The sequence below is a fragment of the Haemaphysalis longicornis genome, unplaced genomic scaffold (genome assembly GCF_048455015.1).
Source record: "Haemaphysalis longicornis isolate Haplotype H1 unplaced genomic scaffold, Haemaphysalis longicornis Haplotype H1 scaffold_4, whole genome shotgun sequence".
Classification (NCBI taxonomy): domain Eukaryota; kingdom Metazoa; phylum Arthropoda; class Arachnida; order Ixodida; family Ixodidae; genus Haemaphysalis; species Haemaphysalis longicornis.
Genome location: NW_027526361.1, coordinates 101,307,627 through 101,334,361, shown reverse-complemented (window position 1 = coordinate 101,334,361; position 26,735 = coordinate 101,307,627). Strand labels below are relative to the sequence as shown.

General features: G+C 49.1%; 1 protein-coding gene across 1 annotated transcript in view; it reads right to left on the bottom strand.

Moving 5' to 3' along the window:
* Positions 1 to 25,941, bottom strand: part of LOC144179175 (uncharacterized) — a 39,194-nt gene extending 13,253 nt beyond the window's left edge. The window contains exons 1-6 of the mRNA XM_077707424.1: positions 25,764 to 25,941; positions 18,154 to 18,315; positions 14,417 to 14,613; positions 8,242 to 8,724; positions 7,195 to 7,344; positions 1,854 to 2,081 (exon numbers count right to left, since the gene is read on the bottom strand). Coding sequence (XP_077563550.1) covers positions 1,854 to 2,081; positions 7,195 to 7,344; positions 8,242 to 8,724; positions 14,417 to 14,437 — 882 coding nt within the window. The 5' untranslated portion in view covers positions 14,438 to 14,613; positions 18,154 to 18,315; positions 25,764 to 25,941. The remainder of the gene's footprint in view (positions 1 to 1,853; positions 2,082 to 7,194; positions 7,345 to 8,241; positions 8,725 to 14,416; positions 14,614 to 18,153; positions 18,316 to 25,763) is intronic.
* Positions 25,942 to 26,735: the final 794 nt, after the last annotated feature.

Here is a 26,735-nt window from a genome sequence, read left to right as displayed (position 1 = left end):
CCCACCAACATTCTAACCTTCTTTTACTAACCTCTACTGCTGTCCAGTTCACTTTTCCGCTAACCTTAAAGCCAAGGGCTTCCGGAAGCTGGATGGCTCCATCACTGAGGACTTGACGGATACTTTTGCACTCCGTTGCAATATGTCGCATGGTTTCTGGCTCATTTCCGCAGCCTGCGCATAGTTCTTCCTGTACCGGATCGCGGATAAGCGTTTTTGTCCGCAAGCAACCCGCTCGGGCTTAAAAAAGCAATGCACTCCCTTTGGTATTATCGAATAATTTTTCCCTTGTGATCTCCTGCTTCCCGATCCTGTAGATATCTAAGGACTTCTTCGCATCCATCCTGTTTTTCCAGGTCGTTGTTTCTGTTTCTTTCACTTCATTTTTTATTGCCTTGGTCGTTTCCCCTGCACTTCCAGGTTTCATATACTTTGTCCTGAGCCTTCTGGTTCTTTTCCTCCATTGTGTATGTAAAGCTACCGTAACACTTTGGCCGCCCATCTCTGATCATCCATATTTCTAAGTCGTTCTTGAAAACATATTTTGCTCTGTGCTTCTCTCCCTTCGAAGGATGCCCATCCCATGTCCTGCACTGCCTCATTTGTTGTTTTACTGTGTGCTCCTAATGCCATTCACTGCTGCCCCATTCAACATACCAACATTCGTTTCAGGTCTCTTCCCTAGATAGATCATCGCTCCGGTCACGAAACAATAGATCTAGCCGGAGAAATAAAATGTTGGGTTTATTTGTTTATTTCTAAGTGAACGAAGCATTGCTTGCTGTCGGAGAACCGGTCGGGGCATTATAGAACACCAAATCTTTGGAATTAAACTTGTATTTTGTCTTCATGGCCTCTCGTATCGGATCAATGAGTTAGCCAGAAAAAGGTCGGCAAAATGGCATGGAGCGCTCATGGTGAAACTACGACTAAGGTAATATTGCCAGCATGCTACTGTCATGAACCGTGCTTTATGAATGCTTTAGGTTTATCACCAAAGATTATCCGCACACAGCTATATTTTCGGGTGCTTAATGTGGAGCGTACGATCGTCTTCCAGGCACCAGGCTGCACGCGGGTTTTTTGCTTTACCGAAAGAGTAACGAGTTTGGCACTCACTCGCCACTCATGCGGCGGCATTTCGTTATTTTGCTGTCAACTGTGGACGTGTTTGGCAGTATTTTCGACATTTTGTCGGCAGTTTTTCTAGCAGAAAGTTCGCTGCAATAAACTATTATTTATAACGGCTTGCGTCCTCGATGACGCGAGTGGTCGATCTGCTTTGTGAGTAGGTGCTAAACATTCCTTTGTAAGCTGCAGAAGCCGCACCTACGTGCAACGGAGTCAGTTTTTACGATAACTTTTAAGTCATCCACTCCCTAGACGAAATACCTGTTCATAATTCTGCTAACACACTTAAAACTAAAACATCCGTGCATGAGTATCAAAATTGAAGCACCTTCCGAATACCCGAAAAAAGAGCATAAAACTCACAAGGACGAAGTGAACGGGACACGGCGCTTCGTTCACTTCGTTCGTCCTTGTTCATTTCGCGCTTACTTACACGATGAATCACCAACTCGCCCAAGAAACCACTCGGACAGTTCAAGTTTAAGACTTTCCTTTTCCTACGCTAAATAACGCCATGAACCTTACATTATCACAAAGTACGTTCATTGCGCAATAGATATGCGCCACATACCGGGACGTTACTTTGCTTAAAACACGGAAATGGTGAAATGTGTGCGTGCTAAGGTTCGCGTTCTCTTGTTGAGCCCAGTTTCAGTAACTGGGCATGCTGCAACTTTTTCATTCGCTCCCCCTCAACCCCCGCCCCCCGCGCGCAGGTATGCCTTGTTCCGAAGTGGCTTTGCCGGTTCGACGTTAGGGAAATCGGAGTAGAAGTCCGCCAGAACACTCCAATTTTTGGACGCCCTGACGATGTCGAGGGCCTCATGTAGACGCTCCCCTGCCGGAACTGGAAGCGCATCGCCTTCCAGCGGAGACTCCTTGCTCCCAAGCAGCCTAGCAAAAGACGCCTTCACCAGTTTCTCGAGTCGGTTCACGTCAAGGATCGCCGGCTGCAGATTAGAACAGGGAAAAAAGAAATTAGGGGCAATTTTACTGCGCGAAGGTGGATGACGAGCAAAGCTGTACAAAATGCACATCACACGCACGGTTACAGAATGTACGCGTATTTATTTTTCTCACCCTGTGGCAATAGTAGTGACTATATAGCTCTGTGATTAGACAGGAAAACGTAAAAGGACTAGAGGTTTATACTAGGAGGCAAACATGTGGCTGTGTGTTTCCTTCCCATACAAGCCCATGTCTTGACAGTAGACGTGAAATTCACAACTTCGCAAATTTACTGTGAACTACTACAGTAGAATCTCGATAAACGGAAATCGCTTAAACGTAATAACAGTTGCCTGGAATTTGGTTGGTTTTGTATTCAGATAACGTAAAAAAACTCTCGGTAATCGGAACTAAAATTTCCGCATCACCGTGTAAACGAAACCAGAAATGGAACTTCTTGTGAAATCCACTGGCATGATAATCAGCTTTTTACGGTTCCGGGTGTTTCGTTCTTGTTTTTTTTTTTTTCTTCCTACATGCTTTTTTGGCCTTGTTGGCCTCGTAAACCTCGTCTCGTAAGTGGTTAGCCGTGTTACCGCAACGAATGCAACATCGCAGTTCTTGTTCCAGTCGTTCGGTCTCGATTCTAGACGCCGAGGCTACAGGGCTCACCTCCTGACGCCTTGTTCGGGCCATCGTTGTGCTATTCGTCCTTCATTACCACGTTGCCGTCTTCTAAATTCGGTGGCTCGTAAGCACTCGCGAAGTTGAGGCCTCTAGCCTCCGTGAAGATGCAGTTGCAGGGACTCAAACAAAAATAACTGACGCATTTTCTAGTGCACAGCGACTCATTGTTTCCAAATCAACTTTCGGAATGCTGTGCCTACGCTTCTTGTAGTTTTCTTGCTTTCTGAAAACTATCAGCTACAGTCACTTTCTAGTGGTTAGAGTTCCATGAAATGCCCTTAGAAGTTTGTACGCACATAAATTTGCACCTTAGAACATCTCTCTCAGTAAACGAACGGAACTCCCGTTAAACGGAACTAATGTTTCCGGTCCCTTGAAGTTCTGTTTATCGAGAGCCTACTGTACTTAATTACAAAAGCAAATGAAAATCAACGCAATTATAGATGTGTCTCAGCGACCAAATATCACAATTTTTGTTGGAAAAGTTTTGATAAAAGAACGATTCATCCCGTTTTCTTAATCCATGCTCATCCCGTAGATGTCCATGCACTGACATTATGTCCCTCAGGGGCCAATTTTAATATAAGTGTTTTGTAGAAAGTTTTGAGAAAACAATACCTCCAGCCATTTTCCGTAGAGCCTTCGCCATAACTTTGCCGCAAAGCGCTTTTGCGGCACAAATTTATTGACGGACACAAAAAATCCATGCAATACTCGCCCTAAACAGCTAGGGTGAACAAAAACCGCAGTTATGTCGGGCACTTGGTAATTGCTTGAGAGGACTGGCGCTTGGGAGAAGTGGCGTCCGCCAGTGTCCGATCGCACAGAGCCCAATAGACCTTGACATTACCGCAGGTGTGTAGTATGCTTTGTACATTTATTCTTTTATTTGTCCATACTTCATTAGAAAGCGTAGTTTCTTATTCCGGTCGGCGCAGCGGCGCCAAAAGGTTTAAAAGTCGAGACAGGTTCGATTCTCACGCGCATAGACGTATTAAGAGCGAATATCTGCTCACGGTTCAGAGAATAAGAGGCGTCCGTCAGTGTCGGATCGCTCAGCGTCCAAATGATCTTCACATTACCTCTCTCTCGCTCTCTCTCACTCGTTACTTTTAAACAAGATAGTCTTTCTTGGGCTGCTTAAACGCGGAAATTTTGATCTTTCTGTATGTCTGACTGTCTATCTTGAAAGGATAAATTTATCGAAAAATCCTGATATCAATGATACAACGTAACAACCAGAAACAATTAAACAAGTGCAGCGCCTGTTGCTACAAAGCTAACAGAACCCGAAGGCTGCCAGTTAGACACTTACAGAAACACACAGTTTCAAGTTGATTGCAGACAAAAGATTGACACACAATTTAGAGTTGCTTACAACCTAAACATCAACATAGGAGGGAAACAAGGATGCAAAAAAATTCGCTTCAATAATGCAACAATATACGGAAAAAGGTTGGTGTTAATGTCACATCGAGTACTGTAGTGCAATAACACCCAATTCGAACACCAAAATCAATTGCTACAACGAAAATCCCTAAGGACACAGGTCTGGAAAGCTTGCATGAATGATAATCCTTTTGTTCGACACCTCTATAAACCGGGTAGACCAATGTCGAAGAAACTCTTCCTCCTCCAACAGGGCCAACTTGCCTTCGAGAGAGGTCATGAGGTGTTGCCTGAAAAGGGAAAGCCAGGGCCACCGCATACGTAGCGTGCAATTCTGTGCATCGACCCTGCAGCCATTACGTCATAGTGCATAATCGTCAATTACTACGAATAGTTTGCCTAAGGGAGTGCCAGGGCACTGTTCTCTTGAGTTTATACCGCGCAAGGTCTGATGCGCCAAAAGCAACGCGCTACAGTGCAGCTTGAGAAAGTGTGCCGTGGATTCTGCAGTTGACTGCAGTTGGGACAGGAAGAGTTCTCTGACAAACCCCAGAGAAATAATCTGTCTTTTGTGGGAAGAATTCGCCAATCTTTTTGCCACTGGATGTTCTTGGCGTTCTCGGGCAGCCTACCGGAAGTCGGACGTAACCAGGGAAAATCTGGTGGATCCAATCGCCTTCCCGACCTCGCAGGAACTATTTTTTTCACGCAGCCTTGCAGGTTGTTCATGCACAAAATCGAGACCAGCGTCCAGTGCGCAAATTTCTTTAGCTAAAGTAATGACGGCCTTGAAGTCTCTCGATGGGATAGCTGCTCTGGGGTGTAGGTTGCTTGCCATAGTTGTACAAAGAACCCGTCTAGAAGGGCCGAAGAAGTAAAGGGTCAAAGGTCTGCCCTGAGCTTATGCGCCACTGAGAAGTGAAAAGACGACTTTAAGGGCCAACAACTGGCTCATGAGGTCGACGCAAGGTAGAATCGATCCAGCCACGCGGCCAAAGTGACACAGAAGCTGCGCAATAGTCTTATATACGAACAGCCAAATCTAACCGTCAAAGTCCGGTGTCAATGTTCATACTTGTCAACATTGTTGAACACGAACAAGGAATTACACTCAGTGTCTTGTCCGGGGCTGGGTATTTTGCCCTTTCGAGTCTATAGTGGCCAACTATATCTCTGTAGTACACCAGCCTGTCCGTGCCTGACCGTCGTATCGAGTGAGCGCTAAATAAATGTTCTTTTCTTTCCTTCTTTACATCTGAAGTCTCGGCCCCATCCAACTGCGCTTTCACGTACCTTTCTGCCTCTGACGTAGCCTCTGTGACGTAGCTGGCACTGAAGACTACAGCGACGCTATTGGCGGGTTTCATCAAATACTGCGGCCAATCAGCGTTTCCGGCTCTGGGAAAAGCCGCTGGTAATTTGGGTGATTAGGGAGGCGTCTACGAGAGCGACACTCCGGAACGGCGAATCTTTGTAGGAACGAATGTCGATCGCCGCCATCCGTCACACCGGCTCAGCTGAGTTTGACGATATATCGTATTCTTTAAGAGATACGAATAACGCTGAAAAGCACGGATCATCTTATGCAGGCGCAAACGCTGCGCGCGCGCGACCGCGGCAAGCCTCTGCCTTCACGGTGGACAAGGACCACGCACGAATCAGGATGCACCGCAGCTGCTAAAACTCGTCGCTGCCCGCCAGGTCCGAATGACTGCTAAAAATCAGTTTACAAATGCCTGAAAGGGAATGATAGTGGGGTGAAAGATTGTGCTGAGGATCGTCGTCGGCGCTGCTTCATAAAGCGGTGACCGAATAACTGCGGCAATTCTAAGCCTTTCCTGCACGACCCGTATTCGGAGGCACCTGTTCGACACGGCAGCACCGCATGCAAGAAACGCAAGCTGGCCGCTGGTCGTAAGTGGAAATCTTGCGTTATTGTCCCGAGCGAGCATGTTGTGTTTGCGGCCACCCTGCCTGACGTTAAATAAAACGCTCGTTTCCTCTATGCTAGAACTGGCCTGCCGTCACTAGCACGACTAACGAAAAAGCAGTGGCACGTAGCCAGTAGTAATAGGGCCAATGGCTGCGTGTTCCTGGAGCCCTGACAAGTGCGTCTAAGTTGTTTTGCTCCTAGCTTATCAGCTCGTGGCATTCACAGAGCTTTGAAGCGCGAGAAAATGGCGAATACTGCAGGCCTTATAGCCTTCGCAACCATATTTAGGGCCCATTAAAAATATGTTCTCAATCTGTAATAGAAATTTTTGCAATGGCTGATTTGTTTCGCCAATAATTTTATACTATAATACAGCCGACAACGATTTTGACGGCGTGTTAGAAATTTCTGCCATGGAGATCAGTTTTAATTAGGTGGCATTAAATTATTCGTAGCTCCCGATGTGTTTCTTGTTACTCCTCACTTACCCGTATCCTCCGAGCACACCTTGCTACTATCACAGCGAATGTATCCTGAAGAATCCCGTAAACGCAAAGGAGGCGGTCCGCTCTGTCACTTCTCGAAGTCCCGCCTGTAAAGCCCCTATCAAGGGGCCTTATCCCGCCGCTACTCCCACCCTTGCTCGTCGTGAGCACGCTACTCCTCGGGAGTCAACCTCACAGAGCTTCCCCATCGCAAGGCATAGTTACCACTATACAACCACGTCCTTGCGGCACTAGCGCCAAGCCTCCATGGAAACCGGCCGTTGTATCCTCCGGCGAAGCTGGAGCAACGGAACGACGATACCTGACAAAGCCTGCTGATGGATGATACACAACCCGAAAACAACGCCTGCTTTGAAACACAAGCCTCTGAGAGTTTTTGCCCACGGACGCGAAAATGTTCGGGGACCCTGGCCCTGTACAGCATCGCTGCAAAACTGGAGCCGTGCGTACGGAATGCCGCGACGACATTATATCATGGATTTGTACATCACGCCCACTGCCTCGGCAGAACTGAACTGCTATCTGTTTTTACAGCTTATACGACTGTTGCTGTGCGTACGTAGTAGCTTTATTTTATCGGGAGTTCCAGGCAATGCCTACCTGCGCGTGCCGCAACATGATGCTGTCAAGAGCGTACGCGAAGATCATAAAACCATCGGTGGCGCAGACGTTCCACTGCTCCCGAAACGCCTCGCTCTTCAACCGGTAGTAGCTGACGAGGAGCCGTAGGTTGGTGTATGGCAACAGAACCTGCGCATGTGGCAAAGCAGCCTTAGTGCAGTCGTGTAAAATTGGCATATCTACTAGTAAATGCGGGAGCATTCCTAGGCCGGTTATCTTCAGTTCGAGTTTATTTTCATTCGATCAGTAATCCATTAACGTCATGTACCGAGTCCGCCGGTTAAACATTTGCGCAGATACAGCGCGTGACACGCTCTCGTGTATACCCGGCAAAGAATGCTTGCGTATCAGTCAAATGCGTCGAGCACTGGGTCAGTTGGCTGGACAGGCGACCGCTGAAGCCCGCGCTTTTGCTCTGGTCGCTGGATGTTGGCAGTAAGAGGAGACGGTAGCACACGCGTTCAGATATGTTTTTGACTCCGCGCAGTGAGACAAAACAATTTACAGCATGAGAGCTAAAAGAACGGGAACCGCCTGCGCAAGGTGTTGAAGCAAGGCAGCTTGTATGGCGCCATTTGCCAGTTGCAAACTAAATGTTTTGAGACAAGTTGAATATGTTCAGCGGAAGTGCCGGCACGTTTGTTTAGGTTTGCAGACACTCGTCTAACTTTCTTAAATGCACGTTTAAACAAACTCGGCCACTCCTTTTTCACCTTTCACGATTTCTGCGTCAAAACCATGGTGCGGATACGTACGGCAGCTACTGCTATAGTCTAGAGAATTCGAAGTTCTTTGTTGTCTTCAACTCTCTTCGACGCCCGAGCGATGTGGGCAGTTTCGGCCTGCGTAAAGCCTTGGTTGTCTACCGAACTTACGTTTTAACACCCCATCCCATTCAGGCCCCGCCGACATGCAGCTGGGGATATTACCGGCTCTGCCAAAGGTTCATCATTATGTCGCCTGCAAATTTTGTGCCTTCGCTGCTAAAAAAGACGCCACGCACACCGTCTGGCACAGCACCCCTACCTGGACAGCGAACCAGCCCAGGAAGTCGGCCATCTTGTCCTCTCCGTAGACCCTGTGCAGCTCGAAGAGCGCCCTGAAGTGGTCTCGGGACTGCATCACCACGTCGCTGGCGGAGCGCAGTGAACTGTTGAGATAGCGCCGAGTGGCCCCGTCCCAGCGCCCCTCGGGCACCAACGCAGTCAACGACAGGAACTTATCGACGGGCATGGCGTCGTGGGAACCCGTAGCGCCACTATCGGTGCGAGCCGTTTTCGTGTCCAGGAAGCTCTTCATCTTGTAAAACTCGTCGTAGAGCGGCCCGCAGTGGCCGCTGTCGGTATCGGGGGCGAACACCGCGTAGGTAGTGCAGAAGTGGTCCTTTATGTACGATTTGTTGATGTGTTGCTCGATCTTCTCGTAAACACTCTTGAATCGGTCGTCGTCCATGAACCTCAACACGCTCTGGCCTTGCTGCTCCTCAAGTGTGACGTCCACGAAGATGGGCTATGAAGCACAAAGTGCCGTATGCTGCCGTTAGTATTTCGGAAACTTAATATGAGAGGGCGTACCAAATGAAGTTCTGGGCGTTGACGGGCTGTATATATGTTTATTATCATGTCTCGCACGACATAGAGGTCTGGTGGGGTGGGGGAGAGCCATCACCAGAGGAGATGCATTTTGTAGCATAAGCTTTGAGCAGTTTCGCGTGGGCCGTGAAGGGCCGTTCTGCGCAAACGAGAGGAGCATTGGATTCGTTTGGATCGGATCGGATCGGATTGGATTAGATTAAATTGGATTGGATTGGATTGGATTGGAGTGAAATCCAATCTAATTCAATTGGAGTACGGGTGTGTAGAGAGTTGGGTCTGCACATTCGCCAGTCTGCGCATTCCAGAGGAGTGACGTCATAGCCGCGGCAAACGCACTGGCGCCGGCGCGTGCCTAGCTGTGCGCCTCCGTTGCGCAGTAGCTAAGTCTGACGCTGCGCAGGAGCCGCTTGAAAGCCGCTTCGAGTGGCTCCTGGAGAGCCGTGCTGTGCATGCGCAAGGAGCAGTGACTGGACTGGACTGGACTGGATTGGAAATCGTTTTAGCAGCAGTAAGCATGATCAGCTAATCCTAGACAACCAGGAAACCTAAGAATAACCAGCTGAACCTTAGCTCACGCTACGTATACCCTGGCATAGCCGAAATAAGCCACTGCTAATTTTTTTAATGCAGGAAGCATTACTGGGGGTTTCTTGTCGAACATTTCATGCCTCGTTATGCATCTGCTTCACGTTGCACGCGGTGTCCCCGCCCATTGGAGAGGAAAGAAACAACGTTGTTCCTCGCTGCCTCGAAACAGAGACAACGTAAATCAAATCCCAGCCAATTTCCCAAGCTTTGTCATTCGTGCGTTGGTAACAAGGTCAACGAACATGTACATCGTCCCTCAAGTCGCCTCCATCATCAAGTGGCAGCGTAGCTCGGCAGGCTCACTCACGAGTGCACTCACACACACACCACTTACCGCTCATACGTGAGTGGTGAGTGAGCCTCGCCATTGTTTTTGACGGGCTAATGCGAGTGTGAGTGAGTGCGAGCCCCACTCGCAGTAAGCACCGCTCACCATTCGCGAGTGCGAGCGCCACTCGCGGTATACTCACCCCTCGCGAGTGGTGAGCCTCACTCACAACTCACGAGTGCACTCGCGCTGCTCGCGTGATTTGCGAGATTTACCGCGGTGAATGCCACTATTGCGCTTGTACTCGCTATTAGCTACTCGTCGCAGAAGATGCTCGCTGTGATGGTTGTTAATGGCGCGATTGCTTTTAGCTTCGGGAATATGTTGTCACTGCCCTCCTGTTATGGGGAACCGTAAATTAAACGGACCCTGCTACACTTCTTTCAACATTTTTCTTTCTTTTTGAAATCTTAAATGCTTGCAGAAGTAGTCACCCAACACACCTAGCACTTAGATTAGGGGGTCGCAAAGTACCTCAGCCAAAAATTACTGCTCTATCAGGTAACTTGTAAACTTGCTCAAAATATTTTTCTTTCTTTCCCGGTCTTGACGTTCTTCGACGGCTCGAATTACGTCACTAAGGCCATGTAGAGGCGGTAGGCCAGTTTTCCTTCAGTTGCAGCAATGAACGCTTTTCGATAGCAATCTTAAAAAGAAATTAGTGCCCTTCCACTCCATGAAGAAGGATGACCTGCAAAGTTGGTTTCAGTCCACGGAGTGCACGAAACAAAACACGTTTATCGTAATTTGCGATGATTATTTCCTAGCCCAATGAGCTGAATGAACCTTTGACGGATCCAAGCTTTGTTCTTGCAAATAAACATGGAGTTCCATGTTTATTCATGTTTCTTCCATGTATCCCTCCCGCGTCGTAAGCATCTTATTGTTGTACAAGGCCGCGTTCACACTGTTGCCGCAACTGTCGTTATAACTTTAAAAATGACGTCATTTCACATCTCAGCCAACCGAACTGCGTGACATGGCATTTTTTTACGTCCATAGATCACGATACGCGTTTTGCGTCGGCAATCTGAACATAGCCTAACACACAAACCCTACCCGCTCTACCACTAAGGACTCCGTACAGGTCCCATTTGGTCGTTTAACGTCCGCGTTTAAACCTCGCACCAGCACAACGGACATGTCATCTATCAGTACGGGCAGGAAACATATAGCTGCACGTGCACGCCTCCCCTCCTCCCTTCCACTATTCTCCACTACAAGCCTGCGCACGCATAAAGCGGCAACCGGCCATGTGCGCGTGCTTAGAAGTGACAGAAGCCGTCGAAAATATCCCCTGAAAGCCGTTATGTTTGCTCACGCCGGCGTTCCAAGCGGGCAATTTCCTGTTCATCCGGGAGGGATTCGCCGCTACTCTACAAGCTGAACTTGAGGCGGTAACGGTGGTTCCAGCAGCTATCGGTTGTTTTTGCACCCATTCGCGCTTGTGTTCGGGCCAACGCTTCAATTCTTGCTCTGCTTCCTTCAAACGAACGGCATGCATCCGTCCCATAACGATTTAAAACCTGGAAGCCCTTGAGCTCTATTCTCGCGTACAAGCATGTGGCTGTCCGTTTTCCTTCCCCCTCGTATGCATCTTACTGTGGATGTCTGTGTAACACATCAACCCCCACCCGAACCACTCGATTGAGGACAGCCGACTAACCACATTGAGCCATGTAATTTCGACATCTAAATCTCCCACCAGCACAACCGGCATTTCAGCGGTAGCGGCAAGAAGCCTAGCTGTGCGTGCACGCCCCCCTTTTTCTACCCGCAAACCATGCACGCATAAACCGGCAACCGGTGATGGCTCATTTTTATGCGTGAAAGACACCGGAGGAAATGTCGCTCGGAGGGCCTTCCAAGCTGAAAGAGAAATATGGGCTCAAGCCGGCGTTCCAACTGTGGACGTTTCTTCCTTCTACCGGGAGGGATTCGGAGCTACTTGGTCAAGTGAATTTGAGTGGGAACGGCGACGGCGGGTTTCGGTCGTTTTAGGGGGCAGCCCTTTGGCAGCCGTTACCTGGGCTTCGCGAGAGCGGCATCTGTTTATGTGCGTAACCGAGTGAGCGAACGCGGCAGCGACGAAAGAAAGAAAACGGAGAGGAGCGGCTAGCGAAAGGTGAATTAGAGTACGACACGTGCGGCTACGGCGTCATCTCTCTCACTGACTTTTCCTCACACGTTTCATGTGTCGCCACCAAAGAGCGCCCTTCCCCTGACACTTTCACCAGATGCTGTTCCATTCTCCGCTAATCCAAACCACGGGACGTATGCGCGGGAGGTTCAAACAAAATATGCAACAACATGCTCGCTGCTCCCTTGTGCGGGGCTAATCCGAACCACGTGACATTTGCGTGGGAGGTTCAAACACGATTCGCAACATGCTGGCCGGCGGCGGCGGCGCACTGCGAGGTAGCAGCAGAGTACAGCGCACGCCGCCGTACGTTCGCTGATCCCGTGAACATTTGCTGAGACGCAGCAGAAATGCGCCGTGACCGAGAAGACTGCAGCTCGCGCTGCGCACAAATTTCTTATTAGGGAGTGCAGTAATAGTCAGTGCATTTTTTACGCCCATACGTGCTTCTATTTAGTTTTCGCAATCATCTGATAACCGCACTACCTCCGCTAGCTGCCGACTGCACAACTTGCCAAAGGGGCATCAGTGGAGGCGAGGGGGAAACTATTTGTGAAAGAGGTGTCAGCGGTGGTGAGGAGGAGCCCCGTAGTGGCGCCGCGTAAATCGATGACACCGGAATAGAAACTGGGGGGTGGAAGAGGGGTAGTGTTAGACATATACTGCTTTGAAGTAAAAAGCCACAAAAACAAAGCAGAAATGGAAGGCGCGTCTGCTGCGACGAGCAAATCACGCAGTGCCGCTCCGTGCTGGCAATAAATATAGCTTTCGTAGTTGTTCCAGACGCTGAGAAAAAAGTGAAAGCGCTCATCGAAAGTGTTGCAGGGTCCCTTTAACTCTCTCGTGGCGTGATAATTTAGGAATATTATTGGGTGGCCTTCCGACGCCGTAATGCACTCATGCTGTTCCCTTTCATGACTCATGGTGGAGGATCTGCTGCGCACACTCGCGTGTGAGGGGTGACGACGACTAGTGAGCGCGTGCGCGAGGGAGTGCGAGTGGCGACGGCGAGGAGTGAGCGTGAGGGCGAGTGAGTACGAGTGGTGAGGGCAAGTGGTAAATGTGAGCGTGAGTGAGAGCGAATGGTGATGCTGAGCGGAAAATGTGAGTGAGTGCCAGTGGTGACGGCGCGCGGTGAGCCTGAGAGCAAGTGAGTGCGAGTGGTTAGCGTGAGCGCTAGCGAGAGCGAGTGGTGTGGGCGAGTGGTGAGGGCGACTAGTGAGCATGAGTGAGTACGAGAGGGAAAATACATTTTTCTGTGTGAGTGAGAAGCGTCCAGTTTTGCCGAACTATTCTCGTTAATCACAGAGGACGAGCTCCCAGTGTGGGCATTGCAGTGCGCTCACGTTGACCCCTGCCACTACCCCAAACTGGGGCAGATGGGCATGCAAATTGCTTAAATGCGGTTCAACGCAAGAGAGGGCGCCACCGCCTCAGCAAGCGCGCGATTGCTCCTCCCACCGGCGCTTCTCCGGCGCCCAGTCAGCGCGCGTCATGTGGCAAGAGAGAGTTACAATCTTTGAATACACTTACACACTGCATGCTTCACCCCTCCCCAGGTTTCACGTTAGTGGAGATGGCCCGCATTTTTTAAATACGTCGCGTGGTTTGTAGTCACCATCGCGTACCGCTCCATCGCTGAGACATCGCGACTTCCCGGTCGAAACTTTGCACCCAGGCCGGCGACCGAAGCCGTATGTGTGCGTGTGCGTGTGGGTGCGAGACACCCTCAAACGCACAAAGCGCCACGTTGTGCGTCTGAGGGTGGACTGCGCCATGTCCGGTATTTTTTTTTTTCGGTAGTGACGATTCAATATGGCCCCGAGGATGTACAGTGTGGGCGATGCAAGCCTTTCCGGCTTGTGTCGGGGTAAAATGAGTTGTTGTACGGCCCCGTAAACCACAAGAAGCCAGTGCTACCATTACGACGGTCTGGAGGCCGTCGATCGCCTGTTAATTTCGCGCTTCGGCCTCAAAGTGCATGAACGTGACGATGTGTTTGTTCAAAACACATTTCTTGATGCTGTTGAAGTTGAATAAAATGATGCGTCAAATCAGCTATTTTAATTGGTTCAAGGCGTTATGTGCAATGGCGCAAAACCGGTTCCGCGGGACTTCGATGCTTCCACTGGGGTATCATGTAGACCAAATGATATTTCTATCATGTTTTGCATTCCATACTAATGTCAAGGCGTTTATTAGGACTAGTTTTGGTGGTCGTAAAAGCTCAAGGCAGACGTTTGGCGTATGGACCGATAGGCGAGTCGCTTTGCAAGAAATTAAACAGGTAAGCGTTAGCTTAGCGTATCCCGACGGAAATCTGAAGAAACGCTTTATTAAAGCTCTCCTCGCAGTGCCGACATAGCGGGCCGCCAAAATTTAGAGTTGCACGTACGCCAACGCCGCAAACGCTATACTAAAACTTGTTTATGACCGAACGAGAGTATCAGTACATCGCGTACACCTCATACAGACAAATTTACTACAACATACGCGCCATACAGCCACGCTAACTTTATGAAAGGTCAAAAGGGGTTAAACGAGACTTGCCTGGTAAACATGGCGCGACATGTAGAAGATGGATTCGATGACGTCCGGATGGCGGCTAGGAGAGGGCCACGGCAAACCGGCGTCTTTGAGCACTTCCCGCACCTCGGGGACGTTGTCACGATTCAGGGGAGAAAGACAGGTCCCGATGAACGAGACGGCCTCGTCCTCGAACGTCGGCCGCGCTTCCCGGAACGAGCCTGGCCGCCGAAAGTATTAACGCAAGGGAAAGAAATGGTCGCAAATCTGCTCAATTCGCTGCAAATGCAAATGTCTTTTTCGAAAGACGACAGTCCAAATGCAGTAACGAAAAAGGAACGGGCCTGTGGGCGCAAATACAAAATTAGGCCACTTTAACATTCTCACCGACTCCGGAATAGCCACCAGGACAGCGCCCAAGTTGGCGCTGCCCCAGATCTTACCTTCGCGCTGCATACGAGATGTGATGAGTGGAACGTCACTCGTCCCACCCTCGTCAGTGGTCACTTTAATATCGAGAAAGTAATTAAGCACACGACTAAAATAAAATACACTCCCCGTAAGGCTACACTAGTCGAGTGGGACGACTTCCGAATTCTCCTACACAGCAATGCAGATGACGCTCTAATATCAAACAGACATGTCGACGAAACAAACTAGGGTACATAAAAACCGCAAAAAAAACTTGATCAGGACATCCCATCCCTAACTATTGATGCCAGGCTTCCGCACCTCTGGGAGGCCTACCAAACCATCCAGAAGCGCTCTACTCGCAGTGTAAAATTAGCAAGCACTGTGAAAATCCCTCACTCTCTCAAACTACGTTATCCGATATCCACGAAAGCGAACTAATGACGCGAAGCCATTCGCTTTATTGGTGAACCGTACCAATGACTCGAATGGCGGAGCGCAACGACGTATACAAGCAGCGTCTGCACCCCTCCGCTAGTCTGTACACTACAGGCATGAGCACTACAGTCTGTAGGGCACAAAATGCGAGTAATACTGACTGACAAGTGCTCTTCACCGAGCTATAGATAGCCTAGCAATTAAGTGTGACTCCCCGTCACACTTAATCGCTACACTATCTATAGCTCGCTACAGACTGCAGTGTTCGGGCAAACAAGGCGAAATACGAAAATAAAACATCGCAAGCAATTTGGCTTTCATATCCGATCCGAGCAGGCAAATGAAAAGTCAGACCTAACGTTCGCTTCTCAAACTGAACGAACGCATACGTCAACTTCAACGGGAACAGGGAAAAACAAAAAAATGCTGCGGCTTAGCTCCGCTAACCTTGGATATGCAAAGCAAAAGCTTGGCTTAGTCTGGTTGAGTCTTGGTTTCGCTTGGTTAACCTTTAATTTAGCTGTATTGCCGACCACGTCTTAAAGCCGTTCGGTTCTGTGCAACGCTCACAGAACGAGGCCGGGCGAACGCCGGGCGCGAACGCCGGGCCTCTTCACCGGGCGCGAGACGAGTCACGTTACCCGAAACGACCCAGTGCCGCATGCATGGGAGGCTGTGGGGGTGGTTGGCTGCCTCGGCCGCAGCGGTGGTGGCGACCACTGTCGGCGCCCGCGGGCGCCAACAGCGGGCCCGGTGAATCACGCGACGCGCTTCAAGGGGTATGTCGCCGGTCAAAAGGTCATTTGCGCATTCTCCACGAAATCGCTGGACGAAAGTAGTAAAGCGTAGCTTTAAAACTAAGGCGCGACGTCGGCGTGTCTAGCACCGTGTCAGGTCCCCCACCGCGGTGGCTCAGTGGCTAAGGCGTCGCGCTGCTGAGCACGAGGACGCGGGTTCGATTCCCGGCCGCGGCGGCCGCTTGTCTGATGGAGGCGAAAAGCAAAAACGCCCGTGTGGACGAGATTTCGGCGCACGTTAAAGATCCCCAGGTGGTCAAAATTAATCCGGAGCCATCCACTACGGCGCGCCTCATCGCCTGCGCTGCGTCTGCGCGTTAAACCCTACAATCAATCAAATCAACCGTGTCAGGTCCTTGTGAAGGCAAGCTACATCATTCGCTGGACGTTGCGAAAGGTATGCACGTCGGCGTACATGAATCAATGCCACGTACAGTCGGCAAAACGATTGTCTATAACGCGCGAGTGGCGTGCTCCGGACTGCGCGGGAGACATCGAGTGATAACGCCTGGTTTGAGACCGGTAGAATGTGAGCATGCGCGACCCGTATCAGCGCGATGGCTGTTTCCCTTGTCGCTGTGCCCGTCGTTGTCGCTGTGCCTCTCTCTGTCCCATGCCGCTGTGCCTCTCTCTCACTGTCTCGAACCTTTTTGAACCTTTTATTTTGTTCGTGTTAACCTTTTCAGAACATTTTGTTCACAGATGTTTCGATTTACACGGTGCTGTGCCGTGAACGCGGACGCCGGACGGACAAGCCTCGGCCCTAAGGTGCTTCGTCCCTAAAACGCGCACAGCGCGCGCTAAGGCGGGTCATCTCCGCTCTTGTTACCCGGCCCGGCAGCGCAGGCCAAAGAAGGTGTGGGAGCCAAGGCGATGGGCACAGCCAGGAGGGACACAGCCATCGCGCTGACACGGGCCGCGCATGCTCACATTTTACCTACCTCAAACCAGGCGTTATCACTAGGTGTCTCACGCGCAGTCCGGAGCACGCCGTTCGAGCCTTTTGCCGACTGTCCTGTACACGCAACATAACTCAACGCAAACCTTTCGTGAATTTTGCAATAAAATACCAGCGCTAAAGTTTTGGAGTGTTTCAAAAAGGGGCACAGTAAAATCACGTGCGTGCCTCAAGGCAAGCACCCCAACTGTCGTCGAGGACAGGAGACACCAGATCCGCGTGAAGGCGAAGTATCATAACAAGATTCACAAATTCAGATAGTGGGGCGCACTGAAGATACACCGGAGCTAAGAGCAGCGCCGTGGTGGAGGGCTCCGGATTAATTTTGACGACCCATGGATCTTTGTCGTGCGCCGAAATCTAAACATACGGGCGTTATCGCTTTTTGCCTCCACCCGAAAAGCAGCCACCGCGACCGGGACCGAACCCGCGTCCCTGGTACCAGCAGCACAACGCCTTAGCCACTGAGACACCGCCCCGGGTAATCATAAAGAGAGCGCCGCCGCTACGAGTGATGACAATACGGATACGTTTACGACGCCAAGGCTTCACACACCGGCTACTTCTTCCATTACACACCATTCTCGTTTATTATTTTACAAAAATATAGCACGTAAGATGTGCATATTGAACTGCATGCAAGCGCTGATTCCGAAACAACCTATAGTTAAGTTGTTCATTCCCAGTATAAACCAGAGCCCTATCAACGAAAGGCAGAGGGAATACCCCTTGATGGTATGGACATGTTTGTTTTAAATGACGCCGGCAATTCACGGGCGTCACTGCGGTTTATTCTATTCGCCTGGCAACGATCAGACCAGTTCACACCAGCTAACATGTCGCGCTTTTATGCAGTAGAATCGCTGCCGGTTGGCTGGTGGTTACGGGAACAGTTTGTAATTTTGAACTTCGAAGTACGTTTATTCTATTCGCCTGGCAACAATCAGACCAGTTCACACCAGCTAACATGTCGCGCTTTTATGCAGTAGAATCGCTGCCGGTTGGCTGGTGGTCACGGGAACAGTTTGTAATTTTGAACTTCGAAGTACTCTGGAAGCTTAAAATGAAACATCACTGCTTTAGCAGTGATGCTTTCTTAAACACACCTTCAGAGGTAGGCACAGCCCGTATAAAATGTGCAACAAAGGCTTACTCACCGCGATCCCTGTATCGGTAAGCAGTGGTCACATACTTAGCGACGCTCCTAAGGTTATCGCGCCACGTGGATCTGTAGACTGCTGGCCTGGCCGGGCCGCACACGTAATGGTAGAAATCTTCGCACGGATTGGCGTCTTCGTCGAGGGTTTCCTCGAACAGCTCTGCGTCGAATCACCGAGAATCGGAAACACGGAGGCCACAAAGGGTCGGTAGCCAAGAGCCGCGATCCACCCCGACCGGTTGAGGGAACTTAAGCTGAGATAGCGTTGGGCAACCGCTCTATCCCATCATGCACCGACGAATCACATGGATGCACGTGCGTATTCAGACGACTGGACAAGCGATGAGCTTTTATCGAACGATTGAATATATCGCGTTAGCTATACATCATTTCACAAGCCTTTATCAACAATGCATTCGTACTAGCGCGTGTAACTGGCCGTGACATCCTACGCGGTGGCCCGTTAAAGAAAAGCGACAGTAGGCGTTGTGGCCTTTAAGTTTCACATTCCAAAAAAATGGGGACAAGGAGGTCCTTCCAAGATTCCAACGCCTATTGTTGCTTTTTTTCAACCGGCCACCGTTCAGTTTCATGGTGACTCAGACCCTCTAATACGGGCGCACTGTGAATAACAATGCCGCATCCGCCATGCTCACGAAGTTAGTGAAATAAACTTTAGAAAATGTTTCACGGTTTTCTTTACTGTACTGCTTTCCTAAACAACTATTAAAACTTCTCCTGGGCAGGAAATCACAGAAACAAACCGGCTTCGTTTCTCGTTGCGGAAAAACCAGACTCCTTTTACCCATCCGCATCGCCTCGAGGGATCAGGTTGTGCAATCATCTTCCCGATAATCTAGCCTTTGACACCGACCCAGATTCATTCCAACACAAATTACCCTTGCAGTTCAATTGATAATTTATTACTTCAACAGAATATTTTTGTACGTTACACACACAATGCACCGTAAAAATTTTGAAAATCATTTGCATTCCGCTTTTATTTGCGTTGTATATTTGTCTAGCCTTAATCTGATTTCTTTGATATGATTTCTTGTTGCCGCTCTCATTACATCTTCAGTACGCTCAGCCAAGCTGTATTTCCATTTTTTTGTTAATCATCATGAAAACGTTTATACTGCTCTGTGCAGTGATTTCTATTGGTTTTATGTCGTGATATGTAATTCACATTTATTGATACACATTTCTTCTATGTAATGTTCAGAGTTTGTTTTACGCGCAATTTTCCGCAGTACTTGCGCACATGCTGGACCTCGCACTGAAGTATTTGTTATTCCCCCGTTCTCACTGCCCCACACAAGGGCACGTGTGGCATCGTGTAAGGCGGGAAATACACACTAAACGAGGGGATGTTCACAGTAGTTCGAAAAAATATCCCCCAACCGGAGGCTGCCAGTTTAGGTGAACTAGGAGCCCTTAAGGTCAAGGTTTTAAGAGCCACCTCGTGCACGTGGTAAAGCTTGCGATCCCGCATATAATAACGATCCGGATGTGATTTCACACCACGTCATCATCATCCGAGGACCCCAGCATCACCTCATCATGATCTCATCATTACATTCACCAGCAAATGATGACAGCAACATCACAGTAATTCCGTAAACTCATCGCAACGCAACCTGGTTTCCGTGCCAGAACAGGTACGCGATATATGTAAGGCGAAAGCCTTCGACCATCGTGCCAAACACATTTGATATTGTGGTTTCTGAAATGGTCACCGCTGTAGAGTGTAAATAAAAAATACACAAGAGAGTTTGCGGGGGATTTTAACCTGGGGCTCCAAAGTTAACACTGTGCTAACCTCCCATGCGCTAACAGTGTTAACCTCCCATAATGCCAACCGTGTAAGAAAAGTGCAATCATTGGTGCTCGTGACAAGGGAACGTGAACCCCAGCCACGAGAACTCCGATTATGGGGAGGCTGTGGCGTTAAGTGTAAACAGTCGCCCTGTTGAAGTATTCGCGCCTAAAGACGAGGATACGAAAGCGAAGAAAGAGACTCGAACACGATGAAACAGTCGTCGATAATTTCGCCTTCAACGCACGTAAGCTGACTTGAGTGCAGCGAGACATTTATGCACCATCATTTCAAATTAATCAATCTGCAAATACTTGAAACTGCAGGCACAACAGAATCCATTATCTCTGAGCATTAATCGCTTCAGACACCTATCGTAGAACTACTGAAAGCAACTAGGCATTGTGGCAGCGCAGTTTGTAATCACAGGAAGACAGGCGCAACCTGTAGAAGTTTGTCTCCAGCCCTTCTGCACACTGGTGCAAGCCGGTCAAGAGACTGGACGCCTTTCCACCGCTTCCCTGACGTCTATCGGCCGCTTTATCAACAGTTCGCGCACTTCCTGAGTAATTGCTGGGCCGATGGTAAAATTGTTACTGGGCTGCCCGAAGCTACATTAAAAATCTCGGAACACCTGACCAGGGATTCCGGAACCTGGGGGGCAGGGGGGGTGCCCCCCAACATTTTTTCTCCAAGGGCAATGCCCCCCCCCCCCAATGAAATATTTGACAAGAGCTATAGTTAAAATTTCAAACTGGTGCCTGTGTGGTCCAATAATTTCCAGAAGGCCGATGATTTGTTGGACGTACAACGGTGGCACGATGGCAGGTTAAGAAGCCACAAATTAAGGCACGCCACTCAACATGCCACTAACTATACTCTTAAATCCCAACTACTCAAACAGGTTGACAAAAAATTGGTGGAATATTGACTTGCCCACAGAGACGGAACAACAACACATCAATGGATAAGAAACACTTGGAAACAATGGATAAGAAACATTCAATGAATAAGAAACCTGGGCCCTTCCTTACAGAATAATACAGAAGCCAGGCAATCACCGGACACAGTGCCAACAGAACTGGCCCCGACTCTTGCACAAAAGATCGACGATCAGCTCATAGACTGTTCCATAAAAATAAAGGAAAGACCCCTCCTGACACGCGAATGTCCTAACACCACAGAAGAGAAACCTGAAATAAACACCTGGGTACATGCCAAACCGCTGAAGAACTGGTAAAAAAAGATCAACCAGCTCATTGACCAGCTTAACTGTCTCAATGTCAACTTTATGGCAGCCAGCCTTCAATAACGCTACTGAACGGAACCCTACCAATCAGGTACAACAGCGTATCCTAAAGTTCAATGTTTTCTTCTTCTGCTCCGTTTTTTTTTTTTGTTAAGAGCTCTTTTTTTTATTTTGCATTCCTTCTTGCTTCTTTTTCTTCAGCTCTTCTTGCCTATTAGATGTTTTATTTACTGGTCTTATTTTGTGCATTTCACCAACAATTTACCACCCACACATGCCGATTTATCGACTATTTTTTTCGGGCGTTGTACTTTCTCCGGGTAATGATGCCGACGAGCAGGATTGTTCCTGGCCGAACACCCTACTGCTACCCTTGTGTCCAACGACGTGGAGTACAGTACGAGTAAAATCAATGGAAAAGTTCATTGAGAACTATGAAGGGGTGCAGACGACTTTGCAGGAACTGGTACAAGTTGGAAGCTCGTCAGTGTAACCAGCAAGACAGCTATAAAATGATATGACAAAGCATATACATGCGTATTAAATAAGTTCGACACTTACTGGGTCTCAACCTTTCTATAGCCATGTTTGGCCCATGCGAGCAATTAGCGAGCATGCTTGAACGCCAAGTTAACCGCGCTACAGGAGCAATAGAAGCGACAGAGGCTTTTTGTGATCCCTTGGTAAAGTTACGGTCTGACGCCTGATTTGACGTCCTACGGCAGCGGACAAACATCAAGAACAAAAGAGTTATGTCTAAAGGAACCTCATGTGCTCAGAGTTCCGCAGCCGCACAAGAAGGCTTCAATTCCCACACAAGCCTGAGGAGCCTGCAGCGCTTGATGGGAAGTCGTCACAGACAGTTTTTTGCCGCAATCTATTGTATTGCCAGCGAGGTCCGACGGTGATGTGGAAAGTCTGTCATGAAACAGCTGATTAGCCTCAAGCGCAGTTTGACTGACGATGCTGAAGGTCAAAACTACGCGGAAAGCGACCTAAATGAGCTTTTAGGAAAGCACAGGCTGGAGATTTTGATATCAGCACGCTTTCAGGTTCTGCGGGGGAAGCTGCAGATAAGCGTAACACGTGATAGACCAGGTTGTCCAGTTCCTTCAACTCGTGTTTTTAGTGCCTCGGAAGCTGCTTTAGGAAAGCGATATTTCAGTTATTTGAGGAGAGGAAAACATTTCTGCGCAATCGAATGACGCAGAGGAGGGTGACACATTTTCTCCTGCTCCACGCGCACAATAAAAGAGTTGCGCGAATGCACTTGGATGCCGTTGTGAAAGAGTTCGTGTCTAGAACGGCAGACCGAACAGCAACCTTCGGGCCCCTTTGACTAGCTCAGCTGCCCAACGCCCTCTTGTCATGCCACCCATGGAACACGACAATCTGCGATAATGGCTTTGCACATAGTGCCTACCTTCTTGTCGACTTGCATTACACTTGTGTGCTTGAAAGTGTCGCGAACTGGGCCAGTTGGTACAGATTCATAGTGGTGAAACAGCGCGCAAAAAACCAGGACAGAAAGAAGAGGACAACAACACGAGCGCTGTGTTGCTGTCCTCTTCTTTCTGTCATGGTTTCTTGCGCGCTGTTTCACCACTATGAATTGTGTGCTTGTGTCAGTTCACATTTGCTTACTGCAGGAGTGAACGCAGAAATATTAAAAATGACTTTTTGCAGCTTTCCAGACCGTTTTGTCATTTGCGTGGACTGCGCAGGTTTTCAGTACTTCTGAAACTTTCCACCAATTTTAAAGTGTATACCAATTAAGAATAAGCGAGGATGCAAATATGTAAATTTATTACAGATAAAATGAATCAGTACATTAATAATTGATGTCATTAACAGTATACTAATTATTAAAATAATAAATTGTAATGTAAGTAAATAAACGTTGACAAGTATTGTAAAAAAAAATTCCCCCGCACCTCCCCGAAGGGAATCGTGCAGAAATGCGAATGCATTGGGTGCACCGATGAGTGTGTTGCGAGTAATGGCGTAATTAATGATGAGAGTGTGAACGTAATCATTTATTTATCAGCACCTGTTTGTGGAAGAGATAGCCATTGCGCTGTCCCTTACCTCCACTTGTCGTGACTACGTGACAGTAATCACGGACTCGCAGGAAGCCTGCCGACACCTTCAAAAAGGTCTACTCCCTCGCACTGCCCTACGCATCATTGAACACTCCTCTTACCTCCCTGAGGAGTGCCACATTTTGTGGACCCCTGGCCATTGTGGGTTGGCCGGCAATGAAGCGGCGAACGACGCGGCCCGAGAAGTGGTACACCGGGCCATTGCCCCCGACCCCCCTCCTACCACCCTGGATGCCCACCCCCTACTCACCTACAATGACATAATCACACACTACAAGCTCTCTCGTCGCACCTTCCCTCCACCTCACCTGTCTCTAACAAAAGCCGATGAAATCACTCTCCGTCAACTTCAAACCCGGACCTTCCCTCACAATACACTTTGGCATTTGATTTTCCCCACCTCTCACTCACCACAGTGCAAGTTTTGCCCCGAAAGGGGTACACTGTATCACATCGTATGGGAATGCTCCCACACACCCGACCTCCCTCCCAATCCCCACCCCTCCCCTTCACAGAGGGCGGCGCAGCTGTCCAGCTCTGAACCCGGCTCCCAGCTTAACCTGGTGAGACGGGCCCGGACTGCCAGCCAGAGCCAGGGACTCCTGGACTAAGGAGTCTCCCCACTGGTCTGCCTCCACACACGGAGTCAGATTGGGCCTGAATAAAAGTTTATTCCTCCTCCTCTTCCTCCTGTTTGTGTTATCGTTGTACCTGACGGCCACAATCACTGCCTTGTGATCGCTAAAGTGCACGGTCAAAGGGTCTTTGAGAAGCATACGCGCGTCACAGTTTCGCGTAAAGACCAGATCAATGCAACTCCCGTGAATGGTAGTGGGGCACGTGTCGAAGCCGGCAGAGAGACAATGCATAGAGTGCCTGGTCTGCATGTACTCAACCAGCCACTCGCCACTCTTCTTGCGCACGTCAACGTTGAAGTCGCCAACCAAGACTATGGGGTCAGAGGGTTTGGAGCGCACGCGCACACTTTCCATAGCCGCGTCCAGCTGCGCGGCAACGGCGTCTCGAGCCAGACGAGGGTTGTCGTCACAGACCGCGATGATGGCGTCACCGTTCTCATCACCTCCTCTTTCAAACTCGTTCCAAAGAACCCGAACCGCGTTCAAACGACTATACTCCTTCTTGATGTTCCCGAGCGCGTAACGCGTTCGGCATTACGCGCTCTTCGCTTCGCAGACTTGTCTTCTTCTTCTTCTCCAACCGATGATGTTGACGTGGAAGCAACTGCAGTGACGTCACCGCCAGGGAGAGGCGTAATGCTCACGTTGCATTGTGTGAACCCCCGACTAAGAAATGCATTCGCGTTTACGACGACGACGACGACGAAGGCAGAACTACGAGGCGCGCGCTCACGTGCGCTCGCGCTGGAGGAATGCAGGCGCACGCCGGCCAACGGAGCAAGACAACCCCGGCTAATAAATGCATTCGCATTTAAAATATTAAACGCAACATACAACGACGACAATACTCCCCCCCCCCCTTCGCTCTTAAACACGTTCCGGAGTTCCTGCACCTTACTAAACTAAATATCAACCTTTAGGCCATGCTTCCACGAGAATTTATTTTAGAGCGAAGCTTTTCTATGCCTCACTGATGGCGTTCGAAGTCGTTACATAACGCACTGCACCAAAAGCCAACTTTACAGAATGAGTTTCACGAAGCGATAATGATGATATGTGAAGGCCCATCAGGAGCCTTAAGAAAAGACACCCTTCCCATGGTCAAAATCTAACCTGTAGGGTCCCTCGCGTTATGAAGCCGATGTCTATCAGATTGCACCATTCCGGCATGGTCTAGCAGTTCGGATTTTGGACTACGTCTTTACTCAGGTTGAATGACAAAGCTTTGTGCTTTAACCATCCTTTAGTGACAAAGCCCTTTAGGGGCTCGGGCTGTCGGCGTCTCATGTCGTCGTCATGAGCGTCCTCTCATGTAGTCACGGTACTAAAACACCGGGACACTCGTTTACGCCTCGCGCTAGAACGAAACGCGTACTAAAAAACACCAGGACACCTGCTTACGCCTCGCGCTAAAACACTTCGTAACGCGTTCTAAAAGAAGCACCGGGACACTCATTTACGCCTCGCGCTAGAACGGTTTGTGCTTCAAGGACACGAGAATTACGGCAAAGCTGTATTCCTCTATCCCCCAACGGTTTCATCTCCGTTGGCAAAAATGCCAAGGCGCCAATAATATGCTTATACACTGCATGCTTCGCCCTTCCCCAGGTTTCACGCTAGTGCAGATATCCCGGGAGTTTTTCTATTAACAGAGAGGCTGTGATTTTTCTTTTGCTGTCTTTTCCAGGTTTATGATGCAAGGCGGCGCATGAGCACTGCATCTACGTGAGAGACGATACGGCGCCCTTCGGTTGGCTTCTGCTAAACAGGTATCAAGCAGTAGTGTTACCAGTGACTTACTTTGGTACCTAAGGCATGTTGCACTGGTGCAGCCTGCTTCGAGCGCTCGTGGGTGTTCGTGGCCGGTGCCCCTGATGACGACCCAGGCCACTAATGCCGCAAGCACTACGGCTACGACTACGAGCAGTACTGTGCATAGGTCGAGGCCAAATGAAGATTTCCTCAATGCCAGATCCGAGGCCTGCAACTGAAGGCTCTATCTTGAGATATGATCTGCCGCATTTGCGACATTTCAACTACCAGTGAAAGACAAACATTATGGTGGTTGTATTTCTGTCATAGCTGCCCCAAACAGGCACCATGGGTGGAAACAAGACACTGACAGCCATAAAACTATACGCCCTCTCGGCGGTGAGGCAATGAAGTAATAAAATAACATTATAAAATTTTTACAAAAAGAGTTTAATTGGAGATTTTAGAGCATTGGTTTGTGCTTCAGAAAAGGGAATCGTCACTGTCTTACACCACCTATATTGCCACCCATTGGCCCTTCAGGGCACCCTATTGGATATCACAAGCAAATTTTTAAGCACAACTTCTAGACGTGTAGTAGTGAAGACACAACATTCCTCGCTAATGCATGTACGCTCCGGGAATTATGCTGACGGCGTTAAACAATTATAGCAATAGTTTCTTTTCTTTTTATTCTCCCTCTCTTTCCTCTGCCTGACTACTGAGAGAGTATTATTCAAGATACAGGCACCTATCGTTAATTCAAATGTGCAAGGGAATGATAGTAATGGCAGTAAACACAATGAAAACAGCAAGTATTTCCTCGCTCTCTTCCTTTCACTATCTCTATCTCTCTTTCTCTCTGCGTGCACACACTCGCCTGATAAACTGTCATGCCAAGATGTTGAAGAAGATTATAAATCGGAAAAATTGAAGCTCCCCGACGCCTGGTAAGCGTACGCTGCTTACACGCTTACGCAGCTCAAAACGACAGTGCCAATGTACACTTATAGGCCGTGC